At 40.1% G+C, this 22,861-nt stretch overlaps 3 protein-coding genes and 1 long non-coding RNA gene across 4 annotated transcripts in view; 2 read left to right on the top strand and 2 right to left on the bottom strand.

Annotated features, from left to right (window-relative positions):
* The window catches only part of LOC138973551 (uncharacterized), a 495,333-nt gene that overhangs the window by 70,714 nt on the left and 401,758 nt on the right, over positions 1–22,861 (top strand). The window lies entirely within an intron of this gene.
* The window catches only part of LOC138973545 (uncharacterized), a gene marked incomplete in the record, with an annotated part of 147,938 nt that overhangs the window by 76,634 nt on the left and 48,443 nt on the right, over positions 1–22,861 (bottom strand).
* LOC138973537 (uncharacterized) lies at positions 899–6,884 on the bottom strand. Its single transcript, XM_070346254.1, has 8 exons — positions 6,734–6,884; positions 6,425–6,502; positions 5,942–6,085; positions 5,013–5,213; positions 4,092–4,235; positions 3,639–3,830; positions 3,046–3,172; positions 899–2,444 (listed from the first exon to the last, which is right to left on the bottom strand). The coding sequence occupies exons 2-8, from the start codon at positions 6,492–6,494 to the stop codon at positions 2,312–2,314; spliced, it is 1,011 nt and encodes a 336-aa protein (XP_070202355.1). The 5' UTR covers positions 6,495–6,502; positions 6,734–6,884; the 3' UTR covers positions 899–2,311.
* The window catches only part of LOC138974355 (uncharacterized), a 9,903-nt gene continuing 2,658 nt past the window's right edge, over positions 15,617–22,861 (top strand). Inside the window, exons 1-3 of the mRNA XM_070347074.1 lie at positions 15,617–15,715; positions 16,895–17,168; positions 22,360–22,861. The exon at positions 22,360–22,861 is cut by the window's right edge and continues 2,658 nt beyond it. Coding sequence (XP_070203175.1) covers positions 15,617–15,715; positions 16,895–17,168; positions 22,360–22,703 — 717 coding nt within the window. The 3' untranslated portion in view covers positions 22,704–22,861. The remainder of the gene's footprint in view (positions 15,716–16,894; positions 17,169–22,359) is intronic.

The following is a 22,861-nucleotide window of genomic DNA, read 5'->3' as shown; positions in this document are numbered from 1 at the left end:
AAAAAAAAAGGGGAGTACAACGGAACAGCCGTTTTTGTGTGCCTGTGAGCTTAGTTCACAGTTGCCTTCTGACACAAATTTTCGCATTCGGCTTTTCTTATCTCGTAACTCCACACTAAATACTCCACTTCCCCTCTGAAGTATTGATGTACAACCCATGGCACTAACATTCATGTAGTCGTTTATAACTAATGTTGAAAAATTCGCTTCATGACGAGACAAGTATAAATGCCATTCACCCAAACTGGAAACGTCGCTGCCGTCTGCTCGCTTTGTACGGATTAGCTGTTCTCTTTTCCTCCCCTTGTTGCATCCTAGTTCTTCAGTTGTTTCTAGTTTTCCGTTGATGTTGTGTTTTGGTCTTCTTCATAAGTAGTCTTGTTCAAAATTAAAAAAACTCAAACTTCTTTTTGTTGTATACGAATGAACTAATAAAAAGCTGGTTAACAGCTGTGTTGTCAAATCGAGTTTTTTTCCAAAGTCAGTGTGGCGCCTGCGCAAAACTAATGCGCATAAGAAACGGCGTCTGCTATCAAAACCTGAGATCAACGCATCGACGCAAAAACTGTCATTTTGTAAGTTTGGAACAACAAATAAAGGTCAGAACAGCTATATAATCGCTATTGTGTTTTCAGCGTAGCAATAGGGTCCGATATTTAGACGAGACATCGAACAAGTATAATGCGACTCGTCTTCGACTCGTCGGCATTATACTTGTCTCGTCTAAATATCGGACCCTATTGCTACGCTGAAAACACAATAGCTGTTAATGTTAGGTAGCAAAACACGTTCAATATGTTCTCCAAAACGGCTGCAAGTAAAGGCATATACAAATAATAAAACCTCACTGCAATTCAAACCCGGCTATAACACACAGAACATCTACACTTTTGTAATATTGATATTCAGAAAAGCTTTTAATCATTCATGGTTTGCGTGTTACTAAAAGTATTGAATGGTATCTGATATATACCAATATTTCTAAATGGAAATATGCAGACCAGTGAAGCCTAGTATAACATAACATTATCAACATTCCGCTTAATGTTTCAGACACATTTATAATAACATTGTAAATCGTGTCACTTATCCAATTATCTTTCCTAAACATGGTAAATGAGTAAAACATTAACACATGAACAAAACACATATACACAAAAACGCAATATACACCATGTCGCTAATTTGAAGCGCAGACAATATGACATTAGGGGCAGAATATATCTGCGCAGAGTCAGCGGCACAGACGACGTACTGCAGATTATCCCAGCCCGCTACACGTTGCATGAAAAAGAACCAGGCCAAGTACTCGTCATAATCCCTATCGCAGCATCAATAATATGCAGTGCGGCGTCTGTGCCGCTGACTATGCACAGGTATATTCTGCCCATTAGACTGACGCTGGCTGATGAAGTCTACTTTGGTTAAGTCTACTTTGCGCGAGAGTGTTTTGGATATAAGAAAAAAAAAACGACGATGAAGTCTGATTACGGTTTGTGTAATGCAATGCAGTTTGCCAACCTTAGCCCTCCAAATACAAGTTTCCCGGTCTTCGAAGAAATCGGCATGAAGAGTGTAATAGCAAAAGTGTTGCATACAAGCATTGATTAATTATTTGCAAATGAGCGTGACTACTGCTCCCCTCCGAGAAGATCAAGCATTGTACTATAGGTAATTAATGTGAATTGTATTAAATTCACACATATTCACACGTTTACTGCTGTGTGTTTGACCGTTGTCCCCGTCTCCAAGGAAATTCCATTCAGGAATAAACGATCAATTGATCTATGTGTTGATGCACGTGTATATTTCGTTCGGTTATGTCATTGTGTCGGTCTGTTTTGGTGCTTATGCATTTTCTCTGTTGAATATTGGTTTTGCTTTGTTTGGTTTTCATTGTGCCAGGATCCCCGTCTCCAAGGAAAAAAAGGCTATGAAAACGCTTTTTACAAAATACCAACAACTGTTGTTTCGTACGCAAGTGCATGCATAAATAATGGCCTCCGTTAAACCCGTGAAAAAAATAGAGAATAACATGTAATACTTTGATTGATAATAACATAAAATTACCGGATTTAAAACAATGATTGTTGTTATAGTTTTGTTAATGTGTACAGTTGTACTTTGTCATAGCAATGACAATTACTGTGCCCACCACATTTGAAAGGTATCTGCGATTAATCAAACACTTTAAGAACACACTCGTACTAACTAAGTGTCTGACATTGTTTTCAAGCTATGTTCCATAACACATGGTTAGTAAAATAGTTAAGGTGAACAAAGTGTTGATAACGACATTTCTTCGAAACAATCAAGATGACCCTCCTGGCAAGCATGGATCATTGCTTTCTGGACTGGAGGCCCTGTTGCTGTCACCTACACACTCATTCATGCGTGTTTTGATGGCAGTGAGACATCCAGGTCGGCGGCCAAATGCAAAGTAACTGAAATAAAATGGAAAAAAAAGAAAGTAAATGAACTGTTAGTATGGTTTAATTGTGACTATCTGAATACTTACCTTGTTCCTTCCCTTAAGAAAGATATATATGTGTTTTTCTATACATACTGCTTTATCATCAATACTGGTAATAAAAACATCTGTGCGTTGGACAAAACAATATCAGGGGATACATTCAGATCTCAAATTGAAAACAAAACAAAACAGTATCTTAGCATAAGTCTTCAAATTCAAATAGCTTAAGTGGAGACTATTTTGAAAGGGGAAAGAACAAAGCACTGCAATGCAAGAGTGTCATCGATAAGTCAACGTTGTCTGTGTGGGAACAGTGATTTTAAGAGTTGCATTTACAAATATTACATATGTTGTATATCAAATTGAAAAGAAACGGATCAGTACTTCCCCCTTGAACAGAGCGTCCTTCAAGATAATATCATGTGTGTGCTAAACAGTCCGCCACACACACCCTCCCCCCCCTAACCCCTCATCAGTTGAAATGTACTACTGCAAAGTTCCTGATTCAGTTCGCATGTGTGTTGAAACAAAACAAACCACAAAGACACATGTGAAATATTGTAAGCACTGACCGATGCATCACGATGAGAGCTATTGCAAGCGTCACAGTCGCCAGAGTTCCAAAGACACCAATCATGACAAGCGAATACGGCGACTCCTTGTCATACGGCTTCGGATGGTTGTGTTCTTCAAGCGGGCCTGTAACATGTACACGCCATAACGTGATGTGGAATAAAAGAGGTGAGGAGGGGGAAGGGGGTCATAGCAGATAAAAAATAGACAGTCGTCAACCATGATAAGGTCACCGTAGGTACAAGGAATTTCTCTCTCTCTCTCTCTCTCTCTCTCTCTCTCTCTCTGTCTCTGTCTCTCTCTCTCTCTTTCTCTCTCTCTCTCTCTCTTTCTCTCTCTCTCTTTCTCTCTCTCTCTCTCACACACACACACACACACACACGCGCACACACACACGCACACACACACACGTACACCCACACACACACGCACACACACACACACACACACACGTACACACACACACACACACACACACACACACACATACACACACACACACACACACACACATACACACACACACACACACACACACGGCGCACGCTCCTTATAAAGAAAACAACAAACTACTCTACATGAATCAAGTTACCTGTTGTGAGTTCCAGTAAACATCTGCCACTAATTTCTTTGATAATGGCTGAACTGCACTCATAGACTCCAGTATGAGCTCGTGTTGCAGAAGGAATGCTGATCCTGATGTAGGTGTCCGTCTGTTCAGCAATAGCGTAGCCTTCGGTTTGCATTTCACATTGTTGGTTTTTGTCGCACCGCATAATTTCAACTGGAACCAAAGTGAGTCTCTTTTGTAGACATCACCTTAAACCGTGGTCTAGTATTTTCCCACTTAATACTAATAATTGTTTCGTTAAATATCAACGTGTACATACTATCATTGCTATTTTCATTTAGCTGATTACAGGCAAGCTGTTGTTGACACCATACAAAAGACAGAATAAAAAGCTTTTACATAATTATATACGTCAAAAGGTTTGAAAATAGGATCACTTAACGCAAATCGATCAGTCCCCCTAGACTTGATTACCTGAACGTAATCCCTGCTTTATCAGCGTGATGCCTGTGCCGACGACGCTTTTGGAGAATGCACAGGTAAGTGAAGCTTCTTTTCCGATTGCAACTGGACGGCTCGTGTTGCAAGCAACAAGGGTTTGGTTTCTGACAGTATGCTCTGTACACATATAGGGTACAAGTGCAAATTATGTATGTTCGTTTTTGAATAATACCACTAACTACACTACTTTCATGAAGTCGCACATGATGATGTTTACTATTATTTGTTTTTGAATTGTGTAAAACATAATTTATTTATGTTTGATTTTGTGAGACGCTTAGATCAATATTATGATTCGCGCCATATAAATATCCTCATTATCATTATTATTATTATTATATCATACTCTAGAAATCTCTCATCCAGGTTATAACACAGTGGAATCCAAAGAATTGTTCTGAAGGAAGCAATTCTTCTGAACCTAGTGTCATAGCCAATACGATTAAACAAAAATAGAAAAAAAATTGACATAATTATGTCAAGCCAGTGACACTTCATCACATGATAACTCAGAATCATGTAACACTTTTGGTCTTGCTGTCAGACAGTTAACGGGATCATGTACATCTAAAGATTAATATTGGCAAAATTAATACTGTGACATTCAGTACCGTGATTTTAAAATCTTAATATGGCCTTGTTAGAAATTACTGAACAAACCAATCATCCCCAGAGATGCTAAGTATCATACACCCCTTACCTGTTCGCAAACCTTCACCCATATAAATGTATGTTAAATGTATGTTTATTGTATATACGTGCCAATGTATATGTGTAAACTTGTCTATGTATATAACAAAAAAGTATCATAAACCTTGTTACAATATCTGTTGCTTTAAAATTACAAGGTATATCCCTAGAAAATATGTTGATACACATAATTAAATGTATTACTTTGCACCGTCAGAATACAGCTGGTTGCATTGTCGGTGGCTGCAGGGAGGGTCTTGCAGTAGTATTCCCCAGAGTGCTTTTGCTGTGCTAATGGAATTGTAACAGTGGCCCGATCTCTGGTCGCTGTGGTAGTGACATTGTATCCATCGAGAATATTACAGTTCCGTTTTCCCTTCTCCCAGTTGCACACCACAGGAATGGCTTAAAAAAAAGCATTGTTACTGTCGTTATTAAATATGCAACACATATATGCATCAAATAGGAAAGCATATCAAAACAACTACCAACACATGCATTTATTTAAAGTTGACCAATGCTAATCTTGAAATGATTCTTTTATTTAGAGCTTACTTCCCAATACAATACCTCTTATTCAGTACAGTATTGTCTGACAATGTACCCGTTTTCTTCTCAATACAACATTTTCTGTAACTCCATTATCATGTAATTTTCAGGTGAGGTATATAATATACCAAGGATTTTATGACAAAATAAAGGTAAATTAAATGATATCAATGAGAGTCAAGAATACAAAACATGTGACGCTTATTTTGAGTCCACCTCGTTGTTGTTGTTGTTGTTGTGGTGGTGGTGGTGTTGTTTTAGTTAGTGTTGTGGTTGTTTTTGTTGTGATTGAGTGTGTCGGGGGTGTTGATAGCGTTGATGTTGTGATTGTTATTATTGGTGTTGTTGTTGTTGGTGGTGGTGTTGTTCTTGTTGTTGTTGTTGGTGTTGTTGTTGTTGATGTTGTTGTCGTTGTTGCTGTTGGTGTTGTCGCTAATGCAGTTGTTAGGATCGTCGACGTGGACATTTTAACATTTCAATAACTACCACAAATCTACACAGCTAGGATCGCACAACCCATATTAACATCAGCAAAAGTAAACTTATCTTATCATGAGGCATTCACTCACTTCACCTTTACTTACTTTTCTTTGATCCATCTGAAGAAGGAAGTTTGTAAACAAGGAAGTTTTCGAATGGACGACTAAAACGGCACGAGATTGTTGCACGATGACCCTCGTGTACAGTTTCTGCAGTCTCACATGATGAGTGCTGTTCTTTGTGCTCAGCTGAAATATATGCAGTCTAACCGTAACTAAATGTTGAATGTTCATATTCAAATGTGCCATATGACATTGTTAGCTGAAAACGCAGAGTGACAGAGAGAAAGAGACAGGTAAACAGAAAGATAGAGAAAGAGAGAGAGACATACAGAGAGATACAGATAGACAGACAAAGAGAGACAGAAAGGCATAGACAGACGGACGAACAGTGAGTGAGACACAGACACAGAGAGATGTGTTGGGACAAGCAGGCAGACACAGATTGGTGGAGGGTGTGTGTGTGTGGATGTAATGGTTACAGTTGCAAAACTGTGTTATCATACAATGTAAACAGTGAAAAATTACCTGGAAATGACATTCCGTTTCCACACAGGCAGACCACGAAAAGAGCGCCACAAAAATGGCGGATCTCCATTATTGTACCTGTAATTATAATTCGACCAGTGAGCTCATATTATTTATTCACTTAACACAATGACATGATAATCCACGATCAACAATTTTTGTTATAGTAAAAACATAAACATGAGAACAAAATCTGCTATACACTATACACGAAATAGTTATACCATTGCTAAAATCACAATTTTAAGTGAGTAAACACCAGAACGGATTTAAGCATACCGCCGCCATGACAGTGTATATATGACTCACCTTGCCCTCGAGGTAAGCAGGCGAAGACACAACCTCTCCGGTGTGTATGCCGCGCCCAAGTGAGACTTGCTATGGTGGTAGTTACAGTGTTCTGCTATCAGTCTACTCATACCTGTTGCTGCTCTTTATGTGTGTATATGCACTGCGTAGTATATTTCTGGTGAAGGGCCAAAACATGTTCCTGAATGGTAACCCGAGCCTTGCTTTTCTTTGCTCCGGCCTGTCCCACATCGTGACGAAAAATTTCAAGTGTCAGGGCTAAAGGAGTAAAGTGGCTGTGAATAACATTAATACCTTTCCTCGGTTGTGTATCTGCCTGTATTTGCCTGTCCCACTGTGTGTGTGTATGTGTGTGTGTGTGTGTATGTGTGTGTGTGTGTGTGTGTGTGTGCCAGTGTGTGTGCGTGCGTGCGTGCGTGCGTGCATGCGTGCGTGCGTGCGTGTGTGTGTTTGTCAGTGCGTGCGTTCGTGCGTGTGTGCGTGCGTGTGTGTGTGTGTGTTTGTGTGTGTGTGTTTGCCTCAACACAGATACAACTTGACTAAATATAAACAAGTCGCGTAAGGCGAAAATACAACATTTAGTCAAGTAGCTGTCGAACTCACAGAATGAAACTGAACGCAATGCAACGCAGCAAGACCGTATACTCGTAGCATCGTCAGTCCACCGCTCATGGCAAAGGCAGTGAAATTGACAAGAAGAGCGGGGTAGTAGTTGCGCTGAGAAGGATAGCACGCTTTTCTGTACCTCTCTTCGTTTTAACTTTCTGAGTGTGTTTTCAATCCAAACATATCATATCTATATGTTTTTGGAATCAGGAACCGACAATGAATAAGATGAAAGTGTTTTTAAATTGATTTCGAAAATTTAATTTTGATCATAATTTTTATATTTTTAATTTTCAGAGCTTGTTTTTAATCCAAATATAACATATTTATATGTTTTTGGAATCAGACAATGATGGAGAATAAGATGAACGTAAATTTGGATCGTTTTATAAAACATTTTTTTTTTACAATTGTCAGATTTTTAATGACCAAAGTCATTAATTAATTTTTAAGCAACCAAGCTGAAATGCAATACCGAAGTCCGGCCTTTGTCGGAGATTACTTGACCAAAATTTCAACCAATTTGGTTGAAAAATGAGAGCATGACAGTGCCGCCTCAACTTTCACGAAAAGCCGGATATGACGTCATCAAAGACATTTATCTACAAAAAGGAAAACAATGTCTGAGGATATCATACCCAGGAACTTTCATGTCAAATTTCATAAAGATCGGTCCAGTAGTTTAGTCTGAATCGCTCTACACACACACACACACAGACAGACAGACAGACACACACACATACACCACGACCCTCGTCTCGATTCCCCCCTCTATGTTAAAACATTTAGTCAAAACTTGACTAAATGTAAAAAGGTATTTGAAGCCCAAGCAATCCTTTCCGCATGCACAAAATGCAGCTACTTTCAAACAATAATCATATTGTCTGTTCTTCATTTGTTTCTCTGTTTGCTTGTTCCGTTCATTCTTTGTTTCTTACTTGTTTTGTGTTTGTTTGTGTTTCTTTATTTGTCTCAACTTTAGGGTGGTTCTGTGTGTAAGTATATATGTTTATTGCGTTTTTACGGGTCACATGACAAAACTGTAACTAACCATTGGTCAAACATGCACCCTATATCAATTGATATATCGCAGGAAGTCGTTATAGCCAAGTGATACCTCGCAGGAAGTGACTAATCACTTACTAATGGGCGCCATCTTTAGACGGTCACTCCAAAAGCAGTGGAGCGAGATATATCCCATAAACATTCTTTGATGAAGAATTGAGTACACAACAAGCGAAAAGGCAAATCGTCAAAATATAGAAAAGCATGCCCAATCTTTTGTACGCAGTCATGTGTCCTAGAAATTGGATCTGAAGTCTTACCGACGGGGGTTGCATTGAATGGCAATTTAGCAGAAAAACAACAAGAGACACAAGCAGCAGACACTTGTGAGAACTGGATAACTTTAACTATAATTTGAAAGAGATTTCACCCCCTAGCGAGATAGAAGCAAAAGTGTCTGCAGGCACAATGGTTTACACCGCACCAGCCCGAGATTAAAACTTAACTGACCTGGCGACTCGATGAAGAAAACAGAGGGAATGAAAGGGAGAGCGACTGGAAGAGGTCACATTCCTACCTGGATCATTGCGACTCGCGCATTGTTACATAATCGCAAGTCTTTCAGCAGGGACAGTTCTGTGAAAGTAAAAGACAATTCTCTGAAATTCTGATCACTTCAATGTCCATCGTTCAGTGAAAACGACCATCCGAGTTGTCGAGAAGAAGTTCTGAAACACGTCACGTTCCAAATCAAAAGACGACATTCTATTCTCTTATGCCTGTCTTACACTGTGCCGAATATCCTAGCGAATATGAACATGTTGTATTCGGCAAAAAATTAGACGAATGGACAGGAAAAAATATTGAAAATTCGAAGCCTTACCGATCATTGCGAATGCATACAAATCCATATACGAATGTCTTGCGGGTGTATTACGAACGTTGCGAGTGGCCTTGCGAGTGTTGCGAGTGCTTGCAAACATTTTACGAATAAAGCGATTATGCAATTCGCATTGTTCGTAATACTGCTCTTACACTGTGCCGAATTTCCCTTGCGAATAGAATTCACCAATAATTCGTAATGGTCGGGACATGGTCGCAAGACATTTGTAAATGTTCTTAACCATTCGCCACCATTCGTCTCTTGTTGCGAATATTAGCAACATGCTCCTAATATTCGCAAGGAATGCATATTCTTCAGTATTCGCAAGCCATTCGTAATCATCGTAAAGGTATTCGTAGCGCTCGCAAGGCATTCGCAATGATCGGTACACATTCGCAAGCACTCGCAACTATTCGTAAGACATTCGCAAGAAATGTGTATATGAACATGTTGTATTTGGCCAAAAAAAAGAGACTAATGGACAGGAAAAATATTGACCACTCGAAGCCTTACGAATCCTTGCGAATGTCTTACGAATGGTTGCGAGTGCTTGCGAATGTCTACTGATCATTGCGAATGCATACGAATCTATATTCGCAAGGATATTCGGCACAGTGTAAGACAAGCATAACGAATGTTTGCGAATGCCTTGCGAGCCTGACGAATACATTGCGATGATTACGAATGTTCGCAAGGATATTCAGCACAGTGTGAGACAGGCATAACGAATGGTTGCGAATGCCTTGCGAGCGTTAAGAATACATTGCGATGATTACGAATGTCTTGCGAAATCTTACAAGTACGTTGCAAAAAAGTTAAGAACATGACTTCTTTGCGAATATTAGGAACATGTTGCTATGTTCAAAACAAGAGACGAATGGTGGCGAATGGTTAAGAACATTTACGAATGTCTTGCGACCATGTCCCGATCATTGTGAATTATTGGAAAATTCTATTCGCAAGGGCAATTCGGCACAGTGTAAGAGTAGCTTCACGTCACTATTCTTGGTTTACGGTACCATTCGGCGGCTTTGCTACGAGTATGCCATAGTCTTGGTTGGCCGAGACCTTGAGGTGATCCCAAAGAAGACTCCTTAGCAGCTACCGACAGGAGGTTTACGGAAGAGCCTGTCTTGTTTATTTTGAAAAAGGATGCATGAAACTGTCCAAAACAAAACGCAATACATTTGTTATCGTAAGATGTGTCTGTGATATGCACATTTATCAGTCACAATGTCTCACAAGGCGGAAACATATCAGATCTCGGCTTACGCACTTTTTTGTATGGACAAAAACATGTTCATTTCTTCTGGATGACAACCTATTTCTAAACTGTGGTTTGTAATGTAAATGTTAATGTGATTTGTTTTCCGGCTTCGTCTGCTGCAATGCTTTTAAAGAGGGAAACCAGGGAAGTCTTTGAGATACTCAATACTGTGAAACATGCCTTTATATTGTGTTTACTAAGTCAAATGAAGGTGTAATTTTAACGACACATCAATGCCCGGATTGATTATTTTCCCTACAGGAAATAAACTTACTTTCAGTGTACTGATGCAGTGAGAAGATAACGCGCGCGCACACATACTCACGAACGACCGAGACACGACAAAACAAGACACATACACCATTCTATGTTTTATGTTCCAACAAGGAAGAAAAAATGCAAATCCGTTTGCACAAAACGTTTTCATCGAAAATTGCATTATTTGCTTTGTGAATTCGTAAAGGAGGTAGGCATTTCTGAAGTACGCGGATGACAATGTTCGCACTTGCAACATTTGCTACACATATTTGTTTTCTGACGCTTTTATTCGACAACACGTTCTGCAATCAATGTAAGGTTTTTATCAGTGTATGTGTGTTTGTGTCTTTGTGTGTGTGTGTGTGTGTGTGTGTGTGTGTGTGTGTGTGTGTGTGTGTGTGTGTGTGTGTGTACGTGCGTGCGTGCGTGTGTGTGCGTGCGTGCGTGCGTGCTCGCTTGCGTGTGTGTGTGTGTGTGTGTGTGTGTGTGTGTGTGTGTGTGTGTGTGTGTGTGTGTGTGTGTGAGAGTGTATGTGTGTGCGTGCGCGCGTGCGAGTGTTTGCGTCTTACGTACGTGCGTGCTCGCGTGTGCGAGTAAGTTTGTTCGTTCGTGCGTGCGTGCGTGCGTGTATGCGTGCGTGCTAGTGTGTGTGTGTGTGTGTGTGTATGTGTGTGTGTATGTGTGTGTGTGTGTGTGTGTGTGTGTGTGCGTGTGTGTTCATGCGTCCGTTGTTGTTGTTGTTGTTGTTGTTGTTGCTGTTGTCGTTGTTATTGCTGGTGTTGTTGTTGTTGTTGTTGTTGTGTGTTCGTGCGTCTGTTGTTGTTGTTGGTGTTGTTGTTGGTGCTGTTGTTGGTGGTGGTGGTGGTGGTGGTGGAGGTGGTGGTGGTGGTGGCGGTGGTGGTGGTGGTGGTGGTGGTGGTAGGTTGTGGTGGAGATGATGATGCTGATGATGATGATGATGATGATGATGATGATGATGATGATGATGATGATGATGATGATGATGATGATGATGATGGTTTTTTTTTGGGTATTTTAAGGAAGTATTATTGTTTTGTTCATGTTGATGAGTTTAAAGTGTTAGCTCTTGTTGAATGACAAAGTTTTAGCTGTATCTGCAAGGTTCCAGAAAGGTATTGTTATTTCTATTCGGTCTGTGCAATCAGCTCACACACGGAACAGTTGACTAAGCAGTGCCGATGGAAGGGTTGTATGTCGAAAATGAATACTCTCACACCTCCATTAAAGCAATGTTTGTCTCTGTATCTAAGTGTAATTGTGTTTTCCCAAAGTGAGACTTTTTATTTGTATTACAACATGTATAATATTTTAACTTTCAGGTACGCACATTGAATTTCCTACAATCACAGAAAATGTGACCGTGGCTGAACGCTCTACGCTAAGGATTTCCTTCAAAATCACAAACGTCTGTGCTGACCCTGAATTCGAAAATTACAATATCACAGTGAAGCATGAACCAAATACAGTCTTGTGTATCATAAGTCATTCTCGGGGAGTCTGCAAATCTGACCAAGAGTCATGTCAATGTCCGAAGAACAAAGGTGGCCTCTACAACGTTTGTAAGACAGCGCATCGTACAGACCAAGGAAAGTGGACATGGTATGCTCGTCATGAACATATCACAGACAATGCTTCCATCAACGTGATTGTCACATGTAAGTCCATTGAACTTCTTCTTCTTCTTCTTCTTCTTCTTCTTCTTCTTCTTCTTCTTCTTCTTCTTCTTCTTCTTCTGCTTCTTCTTCTTCTGCTTCTTCTTTTCTTCTTCTTCTTCTTCTTCTTCTTCTTCTTCTTCTTCTTCTTCTTCTTCTTCTTCTTCTTCTTCTTCTTCTTCTTCTTCTTCTTCTTCTTCTTCTTCTTCTTCTTCTTCTTCTTCTTCTTCTTCTTCGTTCATGGGCTTAGACTGCCACGTTCACTCATGTTTTTAGCACGATTGGATTTTCACCTGTATGACCGTTTTGACCCCGGCATTCTGGCAGCATACGCCGATTTCGGGGGAGGCATGCTGGGTATTTTCGTGTTTCGATAACCCACTGAACTCTGACATGGATTACAGGATCTTTTCCGTGCGCACTTGGTCTTGTGCTTGCGTGTACACACAACGGGGGTTAAGTCACTAGCAGGTCTGCACATAAGTTGGCCTGGGAGATCGGAAAAAAACTCCACTCTTAACCCACCAGGCGGCAGCGACCGGGATTCGAGCTCACGACCCCGATTAGGAGCCCGACGTCTATTGAACAACAAACGACAATTCGTAAAACGTTGAGGTGTGAATTCGTAACGAAATCAATGTTCGTTTTGTGGTTTGTTTGATGAAAACTTGTTTTGGTTTTCGTTGTTGTATTTGGTTTGTTAATTTGTGGTTGTGGTTTACGAGGTTAACCATGATTTTGACTATTACTACTACTACTACTACTGCTGCTGCTGATTATGTTGCTTTTGCTGTTGCTGCTGTTCTTCCTACGCCTACTTCTTCGTTGAACATCCACCTTGCCGTGAAAATAAACGTTTTGCGTATTACTTGTTGCGGAAAGAATATATTCGTCTTTTAAGTTTGATTCATTTTCACAAACAAACGACAACGTAAATCCTTCTTTTAATATGTGTTTGTTCGTTTGTCTGTGCGTGTGTGTGTGTGTGTGTGTGTGTGTGTGTGTGTGTGTGTGTGTGTTTGTGTGTGTGTGTGTGTGTTTGTTTGTTTGTGTGTGTGTGTGTGTGTGTGTTTGTTTGTGTGTTTGTGTGTGTGTGTGTTTTTGTTTGTTTGTTTGTTTGTTTGTTTGTTATTTTGGTTATTTGGTTGGTTGGTTGTTTGTTCGATTGTTTTAATACAAAACCAATATGTAATTGTCTTGTGCATCTATTTCAGATCCACCAAGCATCAACGATATCTTTTTGAGACAGAACGGGTCTGAGCAAGCCGTATTTGCACAAAATTCATCCGTAGACGTCATTTGCCAGATAGATAAAGGGAATCCACCCAGAGAAACTAGAGTACGGCTTCTTCGAGAGGATGGCACAGAACTAAAGCCAACTGTACGACCGGATGATCTGCACGTCAAACATGTCATACAGTACGTGCAATGCAACGACATGGGATACGTGTCATGTGACATGCAAGAGACAGGCGCACGTGATGTGATCGTCCGAAAACATCTACTTGTTAAATGTGAGTGTTTAGAGTACTTTAAAAATAAAAAAAATTGTATTTCTGTTTGATGGAGTCTTTTTCTCTCATCATTTTATTGTTGTTGCTTTAGCTGCTTGTCTGTTTCTTTATTGTTTATATATTTCTGACTTCATTCAGCAAACTATACTGACTTGGATAACGATAAAACATGTAGAGCTGATAGAGAAGTGTTAACGTGGACGTGTACAACAGTTTGTATCTGTATGCGAGTGCAAGAAACAGACATACGGTTTAAGTTACTGTTTCTTCTCGCCATGTGTCCTGCGCTTTAAATGTGCGTGAACTTAGTTATTCAGTATTCTCTGGTACTATTGAAGGAAGTTTCATGCAAAAATGTTGATGATATAAATATAAGAACATTAAAAATAGCTGCCATAACCAGCAGTATCATAGACTTCGTATACTTGTATGACTGAACTTGTGACAATTTTTCAAAATGTGTTCATGAAGGTCCTGCCAAAATCATTGAGTTTTCATTTGAAAAGACTGGTAGCACAACGTCACTGTACTTTTTCTTCCGAGCTCACACGCCAAAAATCACGAAAGTCAAACTGAACGCAGCTAAAACTTCAGAAGACAATGCTAACGGGAACAATGGAATACGGCCCTCAACTCTTTTGATTCAATCTCCAAGGTGAGTTTTGATTATTTGTCTACATAAAGTAGTTAAAATCAATCACGTTTTAATAGTGCATTTGCAGTGAGTGAAGTATTGCTCGCTAACAAACAAAAACAAATGCCAGTACTACTACATTTGTTATAACGTTTCTAACTTATAATTATATTAATGTTGTAACTGCTATCGAACTGAGTGTGTGTGTGTGTGTGGATTAGTGTGTGTATGTTGTAGTGTGTGTATGTGTGCGTTTGTGTGTGTGTGTGTGTTGTTGTGTGCGTGTGAAATATGTTCATTGTCAAAATAAGACCAAAGGATTATTTTTCACAAGCACAAAATAGATTCATTTTAACCTTCTAACTTCACATATGTCATGCTCCTGAGTGTATATATTGGGACCTAGCACTCATGTTTCTTTGAATTAAACTAAGACAAGAACGGGAATTGCAGACATTTTTCACATCCATGCAGAGATGAATGCACAATAACGGTTATGTATTTGTTTTTAAGAATTATTACCATGTAGAGACACATTTTATATTGTCACCTGTTTTAGCGCTATTTGTAGTGTGCGACTTGTGTTCCTCCGCCCCTGCCGAACTTAGTCTCTTTTTAAATCAGTGTATAAGTTAAAGTGTGTGTGTGTACGATTGTCTGCCTGTCTCTGTATTTCTCTCTCCCTCTCTCTCTCTCTCTCTCTCTCTCTCTCTCTCTCTCCCTCGCTCTCTCTCTCTCTCTTTCTCTCTCTCTCTCTCTCTCTCTCTCTCTCTCTCTCTCTCTCTAGAATAACAATTTTATTTAGTAGGTGTGGTAACAGTAGACTAGTCCCTCTTTAGGGCGAAGGCAATATGCTTATTTTTGTTACCCTCGAAAAATAAAGAATTGTCATTGTCATTGCCATTGTGATCTCTCTCTCTCTCTCTCTCTCTCTCTCTCTCTCTCTCTCTCTCTCTCTCTCTCTCTCTCTCTCTCTCTATCTCTATCTCACTCTCACAAACCACTTTTCATGTACCTATGCACATGTATTTTACAGCCAGAAAATGGTGTCCGGAAAACCTCCTGACTTCAAGGTGGAGGTAGATATCACTGACATGCTGTACGAGGGATTGGATTACTGGCGGATTGAATTGTTCAATGAAGTGGGCTTCGATTCATTTTCTTTTTTCTTGAGTGAGTTTTGTTCACATTCTTTCCCCTTTCCTCTTCTCTCTCTCTCTCTCTCTTTCTCTCTCTCTCTCTCTCTCTCTCTCTCTCTCTCTCTCTCTCTCTCTCTCTCTCTCTCTCTCTCTCTCTCTCTCTCTCTCTCTCTCTTTTGCTCTCGCTTTCTTTTTTTGAGTTGCTCTGCCTCTGTATCGCCATATCTCTGTCATTATGTCTGTTTGTCTCATTCTGTCTGACTGTTTTTGTCTATATGTTTGTGTGTCTGTCTGTATACATTTGTCTGTCTGTTTGTCTGTCTCTCTGTCTGTATGTATGTCTGTCTAGAACGTGTTATGGATCAAAGTCAAAAGAACATTCTCACAGTGCTGTCATCGTTCGGTTTGTTTCTGAGTTCATAATAGAATATGAACAAAGTTTATGTTATCAAGAAGAAAACCAAAAACATCATTTAGACTGTACATTCAATTAAATGCATCCGAATGTGCGTGTGTTGCTCCGCTTTCGTGATTCTATGAATACACTAAGGTACAGATGTGCTAACTCTATCAATGTTGATCTGCCTGTCTGTCCGTCTGCATTGATCTTTGTATTTATCAGTGTTGTATGTACTCGTTTATCTGTGCATGTAGTGATTGATTGGTGAGCTGACTGATCGATTGATTGCGGTGTTCTTTTTCTCGCATTTTTAGACGCCACTTCTACACCGCAACTTGACAAGTCACCACTCTCTACAATCATAATAAGTGTCAGCTGTGGAGCTGTGTCCATCGTGGTTATCATTGTCGTCATTATCAAAAGAAGTAGGTGCAAGGATGTACATGTGTTTGTAAAACTTTTTTTTATGGAATATGACAGGCATTTTGATATCCCTTCATTCGTGTCTTTGCTTTGGATTTGCATTTATTCTTGTTTCTTTATTTTTGGTGTCTTGTTTCCTAAGTGTTTCTTTCTTTTTCATTGTAGGTACCTATATTAAATGGTTGAATTGTGACAACAACAGTGACAGCGCATTGTATGCTCATTACTTTATTAATTCAACTGCTTGTTTGAATATATGGTTTGAAAAATGCACTGTCTGTCATTCCCGCAGACTGTTTACTGGTTTGCTACTCATTCCTTGAGAAAATGGATTGTAAACTTGTATTTACCGATCAAAGGTAGAATTTTCGAGATCGCTTTATACCACACTGTCTATCAACCAATCCATCTTTGCAGGACGACGAACTACACCACCTCTCTACCAGAACAGTGTTCTCCTTGCCACTCATCAGCTTGGCAGACCGCTGCAACATCAGCCGTTGGCAAACCAGTGTGGAAGAGTGGCTATGCAAGAGCTGGAAGAAGCTCAAAGCAGACGATCAAACGGATCCCACAGCAGCAGTAATAACACGTATGAAGAAGTGGACGATTGCTCAGCCGATGCTGCAGAAGGTAACGTTGGGTAATCATAGTTTATAGGTTTAAGTTAGGCTTAACACTATTTCTTTCATCTAATTGGGCGCGGGTTTTCCCACTATGTTTTTGCGTGCTTAGTCACTGACATGCCTCCTTGGTTCAGAACAACATATGGGGTTAGGAATGGGTAAGATGGGGTAGGGAAAAAGTGGTAGCCATCACTTTGAAGTAGAGTAGAGGAGAGGGATTTGAGCTTAACTGGTAATGTAAAGATCAACAACTTTTGCTGACAATATAATTATCATTATTCATCAACTCTATCCGTGTTTCTCTTTTGACCTCTCGTTTCTACACATATGCAAAAAAAATGTACTCAGAGAATTGTGGCTCTTACTTGTGGTTGGTTAGTTTTTACTACAGTGCATTTATAAAATATTTCCTGATTTTGTGCAACCATCTTTTTTTGTTCCTAGCAGATATATCTTTTTACATTTAGGCAAGTATTGACTAAATGTTTTAACATAGAGGGGGAATCGAGACGAGGGTCGTGGTGTATGTGTGTGTGTGCGCGTGTGTGTGTGTGTAGAGCGATCTTTATGAAATTTGACATGATAGTTCCTGGGTATGATATCCCCGGATATTTTTTTTTCTTTTTTGTGATAAATGTCTCTGATGACGTCATATCCGGCTTTTTGTAAAAGTTGGGGCGGCACTGTCACACCCTCATTTTTCAATCAAATTGATTGAAATTTTGGCCAAGCAATCTCTGACGAAGGCCGGACTTCGGTATTACATTTCAGTTTGGTGGCTTAAAAATTAATTAATGACTTTGGTCATTAAAAATCTGAAAATTGTAAAAAAAATATAAAAAATTATAAAACGATCCAAATTTACGTTCATCGTATTTTTCATCATTTTCTGATTCCAAAAACATGTAAATATGTTAATTTGGATGAAAAACAAGCCCTGAAAATTAGAAAAATTAAAAATTATGATCAAAATTAAATTTACAATATCGTTTCAAAAACTATTTCATCTTATTCCTTGTTGGTTCCTGATTCCAAAAACATATAGATATGATATGTTTGGATTAAAAACACGCTCAGAAAGTGTAAACGAAGAGAGGTACAGTAAAGCGTGCTATGAAGCACAGCGCAACCGCTGCCGCGCCAAACAGGCTCGTCACTTTCACTGCCTTTTGCACTAGCGGAGGACTACGTTTAGTTTCATTCTGTGAGTTCCACAGCTTGACTAAATGTAGTAATTTCGCCTTGCGCGACTTGTTGATTATTGTGATGCTTTTCATTGTGGGCAAGTGACAATTAAAGAAACATTCAGTAAAGGTTAATGTCTGTCCCCGGTTGGAGCGCAATTGACACCTTATTCGTATACGGCTGTTTTTTTTTCAAAAAAGGCCGTAAGAATGTACACTGGTGTTGAACTGCTTGAAAATGTAAGCTCACAGTCCACTAATCATAGGGTGGAGCTTTCATTTGGTTTTTAGTGTGACCGTGAGTGACGAGCTCTTCCCCGTGTAACCTAACAAAAGCGAACGATTACTAGATTAGCAACTATGTGTTTCCCTGAAGAAAATAAATGTATGGGGGCAACACTGCCGGTAATGTTGGATCATAAAGTGAAGTGTCTTCCAGTGGAAAGAAGGGTAACTTAAAAATAAATATCGACGACATATAACTCGGTGTCACACAGTCTGGACGAAAGCCAAATAGAAAACCGGATATAGAGGATATATTATACTGCGTACCCGTGATTCGCGGACGTGATTGCGTGTTTCACTGCATCTGCATATATCTACATTGTTGTTGGCTAGCTTCCAAATATACCACAATCAACTCAAGCCTTCTATTTATACACCAGGACATGTTGCCATGTGAAACTTGCACAAACAAAACTGCTTGTGTGTAAGGACTCTCTCTCTCTCTGTCTCTTTCCCTCATTCTCTCTCTCTCTCTCTCTCTTTCCCTCATTCTCTCTTATCTCTGTCTGTCTGTCTGTCTCTCTGTCTCTGTCTCTCTCTCTGTCTGTCTCTCTCTGTCGGTCTGTCTGTCTGTCTGTCTGTCTCTCTCTCTCTCTCTCTCTCTCTCTCTCTCTCTCTCTCGTGTTCCCTCTTTCACTCTATGTCTCTTTCTCTCTTTGCCTCTGTCTCTGTCTCTCTCTCTCTCTCTTTCTCTCTCTCTGTCGCTCTCTCTCTCTCTCTCTCTCTCTCTCTCTCTCTCTCTCTCTCTCTCTCACACTCTGTCTCACACTCTGTCTCTCTCTCTCTCTACCATTTTTGTCTTGTTCTACGATAATTATAATAATATTATGATGTATGCATTATCATAGTTAATTACGCTCCGAGGGTATGTTTAAACATAGACACCCAGGCCACTAGTTATGTAAAAAGTCAAACTTAAACAAGATGCAATGTTGACTATAATTTGTGTCTTTCTAACATTTACGGCAGATTAAATCACTAACTATGTGGAATTGATATACTAATCGTTACTCGGGGGGGGGGGGAGGGGGGGGGAGGGGGGGGGAGGGGGGGGAGGGGGGGGGGGAGGGGGGGACAAAAATGTATGACTGGAAGCGGTAAGGGTGGAGAAAGGTTAGATGTTTGCTAGTCCACACATTTACTGAAATAAAAGAAGAAAAGAAACACACATGCCAAAACATTTACAAGTAGGATGGACATCGAGAACGAACCGGGTACGCAGAATCAAATAATGCATGACTTGACAGAGATGTTTTATGCATCGAAAAAGGCAAAAGATTAGTTGCTATAGCTAAACGAATGTAACAAAAAGCATACTGATTCAAGTGTTGAACAAAAATGTGAATGCAGTTTCTGAGAAACAAATATTACTTGTACACCCCTATTGCAACAAAGTGGGACGACCAAGGACAGAGAAAATATGTGTTTACCCGCCAAACGCTACCAGGGTTGTTGGCTAGTTGCCAGATGAGTAAAGTCGCTTGCATGTCTGCAGCTCCAAATGTAAAGAGGGTTTGTGCTCAGGCTTGAAAATATGGGTACCTTTTTGGCCCATTGCCCTCCTTCTGTCATTGTGTAGGTCTAACGACAGGCAAGTGAAAGCAATTAATTGAAGGTATCATTGCTGTACAAAAAATGACGAATAAAGCATTTAACCAGAATTCTATGTCAGCTTTAGAATTGGGCGTTATAAGGGTTCTGATGACAACAGCCACGCACAGTTATTACTGAAAAGGCTTTTTAGGGTCATCATGGAAACTACGTTGGATCTTGAATGTCTGCCAAGACAAAATTAATGTCATTTAAATTGTATTTATCCTGCTTTCTCAGCTGGGTCACTTTGCAGGTTACTGCCTGGCATAGGCATGTACTGTACACATAAGAGTAAGGCCGCAGTAAGTCTACAAAATGAGTATGTTGTATTGAAGGCCACGTGGGCCTAAAGAGCAACAAACAAAATCCAAAATAAAACAAAGCTATAACACATCCTGTGATCCATAGGCTCAGTCCGTAACACGTCTTTGCTCTATAGATTCATGTCAATGCTCTGCAAGTACGGTATGTGTCAAAACAATGATACACTGTGCCCTGTTATTCTAAACAAAATGATCATGTAGAGAGAGAGAAAGAGAGAGAGAGAGAGAGAGAGAGAGAGAGAGAGAGAGAGAGAGAGAAAGAGAGAGAGATAGAGAAAGAAAGAAAGAGAGAGAGAGAGAGAGAAAGAAAGAAAGAAAGAGAAAGAGAGAGAGAGAAATAGAGAGAGAGAGAGAGAGAGAGAGAGAGAGAGAGAGCGAGAGAGCGAGAGAGCGAGAGAGATAGAGAGATAGAAATAAGCTTTTGTGTGCACCAACAAAACATGACGGGCCTAAAAATATTGGAAAGTCCAACGTATGTACACCTAACATGGGGAATACCTGAATCAGTATCAGGTGTCTCTTGTAATACAAAAATGTATTCACCTTTATGATGAAAAATACCTGCAATTTTCACTAGATTCGCAAAACGTTTGAAAGGAAATGTGGCTAGGAAGACGCTATGGAAGAGAATCATTTCTAAAAGAGATGTAAGAGTAATAATTATTTGAAAAGAATGGATCTTGTGTACTTGCCGACCGAGCTATAGCAACAATTGTAATACCCTCATTGGTCACGGCTGAGTGTCTTTTCATGGCCTGTGCATATGACAATTTGGCCTTGTCAATTAATTGTGTGGATTTAATTGGTCGTCTGCCGATTGTCAAGCATGCTGTCATGCAAGACTGGCATAACATGTAGGTATTAACTCTTCTTTTTGTTCTTTTTTCTTTTACAATGTAGATGCACAGAAGGAGGTACATATACACAAACATTTCATAAAACAGACCAAGCAGTGTAAATCAACAACAGCATCATTATTCAATAAAAAAAATAAACGAACCCGAAGAGAAAATGTAAGTTTTACGCCCTCACGGCAAAGCCATTAGGGGCATGTTACACGGGAAAACCCGGCTTTGTATGAAAATAAAAAATAAAAATGCAGGGGGGAGGGGGGGGATGTAGACAGCTGGCTGCCGGCTGCTGGAGGAGACCTGAAATGGGCTAGGGACAGGGTTGGGTCGTCTTGGGTCAGTGCTGAAATGGTTACTTACTTGGCTGTTTGCCGAACGGACACCCGGGCTTCATATTTTTGCATGCATGTATTCGTGTTTCCAAGGCCTGAGGCTTTCGCTGTGACCCTGGGATCTTTATCGTGCGCATGCGTGCACACGGGGGTGTTCGGACACCGAGGAGAGTCTGCACAAAGTTGACTCTGGGACACACATCCCGCGCAGAACTTGGGGGTTGAACCCACGCTGATAGTAACAACCGGTTTTAAAGCCAGCGCCTCTACCGACTGGGCAAACTCCCCCCCCCCCCCAATTTGTTGGGGTCAAGAAGTTCCATGGAGGGGGATATGGAGTAACACATAGTGTTTTGCTCAGAACATTCCCACCCAAGCAGAGCTCTAAAAATAAGGCAGCTTATTTAAACCAAAGACAATTAAGGTGAACACATACATTGCACATGGCACAGAAAAAGGCCGTCACTGGCAGGACATCCCTCCTACCCTTCAAAGCAAAAATGTCTGAAAGATGCTGTTCTGAAACTAACTGGACAAAAAATGGTTATGTGTTCAGATGTTTCCCCATCTTACTCTTTTGATACATTAGAATCAGCACAACAATTACAGGGTAATTTCTTTTCCTGGCAGATCCATCGCAAAACACGCCTAGAAACAAGCCGGAAAGCAGCATTGAGGATTCCTACCTTCACCCAGTGAGTTCTACTGGAGACCTGAATGCATCACCGAAACCTACATCAGTTAATGAGAACGCCTGCTCTCCTCCTACAGAAAGCAGCCTGAAACTTGCGTCAGCCGGTTTAGCCGTTAATGTCAAAAGTAAGAGCATGCCCACCCTTATCACGGGTGTAGATGAGTCGGTAATGCAGGTAAATGGGGAGGACGGTGTTGATGAAGCTTCATCTAAACTCGTTGGTTCTTGTGAATGCGGGGAAGACATCTCTGAGCAATTGTATGAAAACACTGCTCTGTAGGAAAACAACTAATCTTTGAATGACTGTATTCAAGATTGCACGTGCATTTTTGTTCTACTTTCTTTCTTTATTTCTATTGATATGGAACTTATTGTTTATGTATCTTTAATATGTTTATTTCTGTATTATTATTGATTGCTTAATTGATTGATTGGTCG

The sequence above is a fragment of the Littorina saxatilis genome, linkage group LG8 (assembly GCF_037325665.1).
Source record: "Littorina saxatilis isolate snail1 linkage group LG8, US_GU_Lsax_2.0, whole genome shotgun sequence".
In the NCBI taxonomy this organism is placed as follows: domain Eukaryota; kingdom Metazoa; phylum Mollusca; class Gastropoda; order Littorinimorpha; family Littorinidae; genus Littorina; species Littorina saxatilis.
The sequence above is the reverse complement of the archived record's forward strand: the minus strand, read 5'-3'. Positions and strand labels throughout refer to the sequence as shown.

Bases quoted from the DNA above. Each gene is read 5' to 3' on its own strand.
- LOC138973537 (XM_070346254.1), bottom strand. From the start codon at position 6,494: ATGGAGATCCGCCATTTTTGTGGCGCTCTTTTCGTGGTCTGCCTGTGT. The intron at 3,173-3,638 runs GTAACTTGATTC...TACATGTTACAG, and splicing joins TTTACTGGAACTCACAACAG to GCCCGCTTGAAGAACACAAC. The intron at 2,445-3,045 runs GTCAGTGCTTAC...ATTTTATTTCAG, and splicing joins GCTCTCATCGTGATGCATCG to TTACTTTGCATTTGGCCGCC.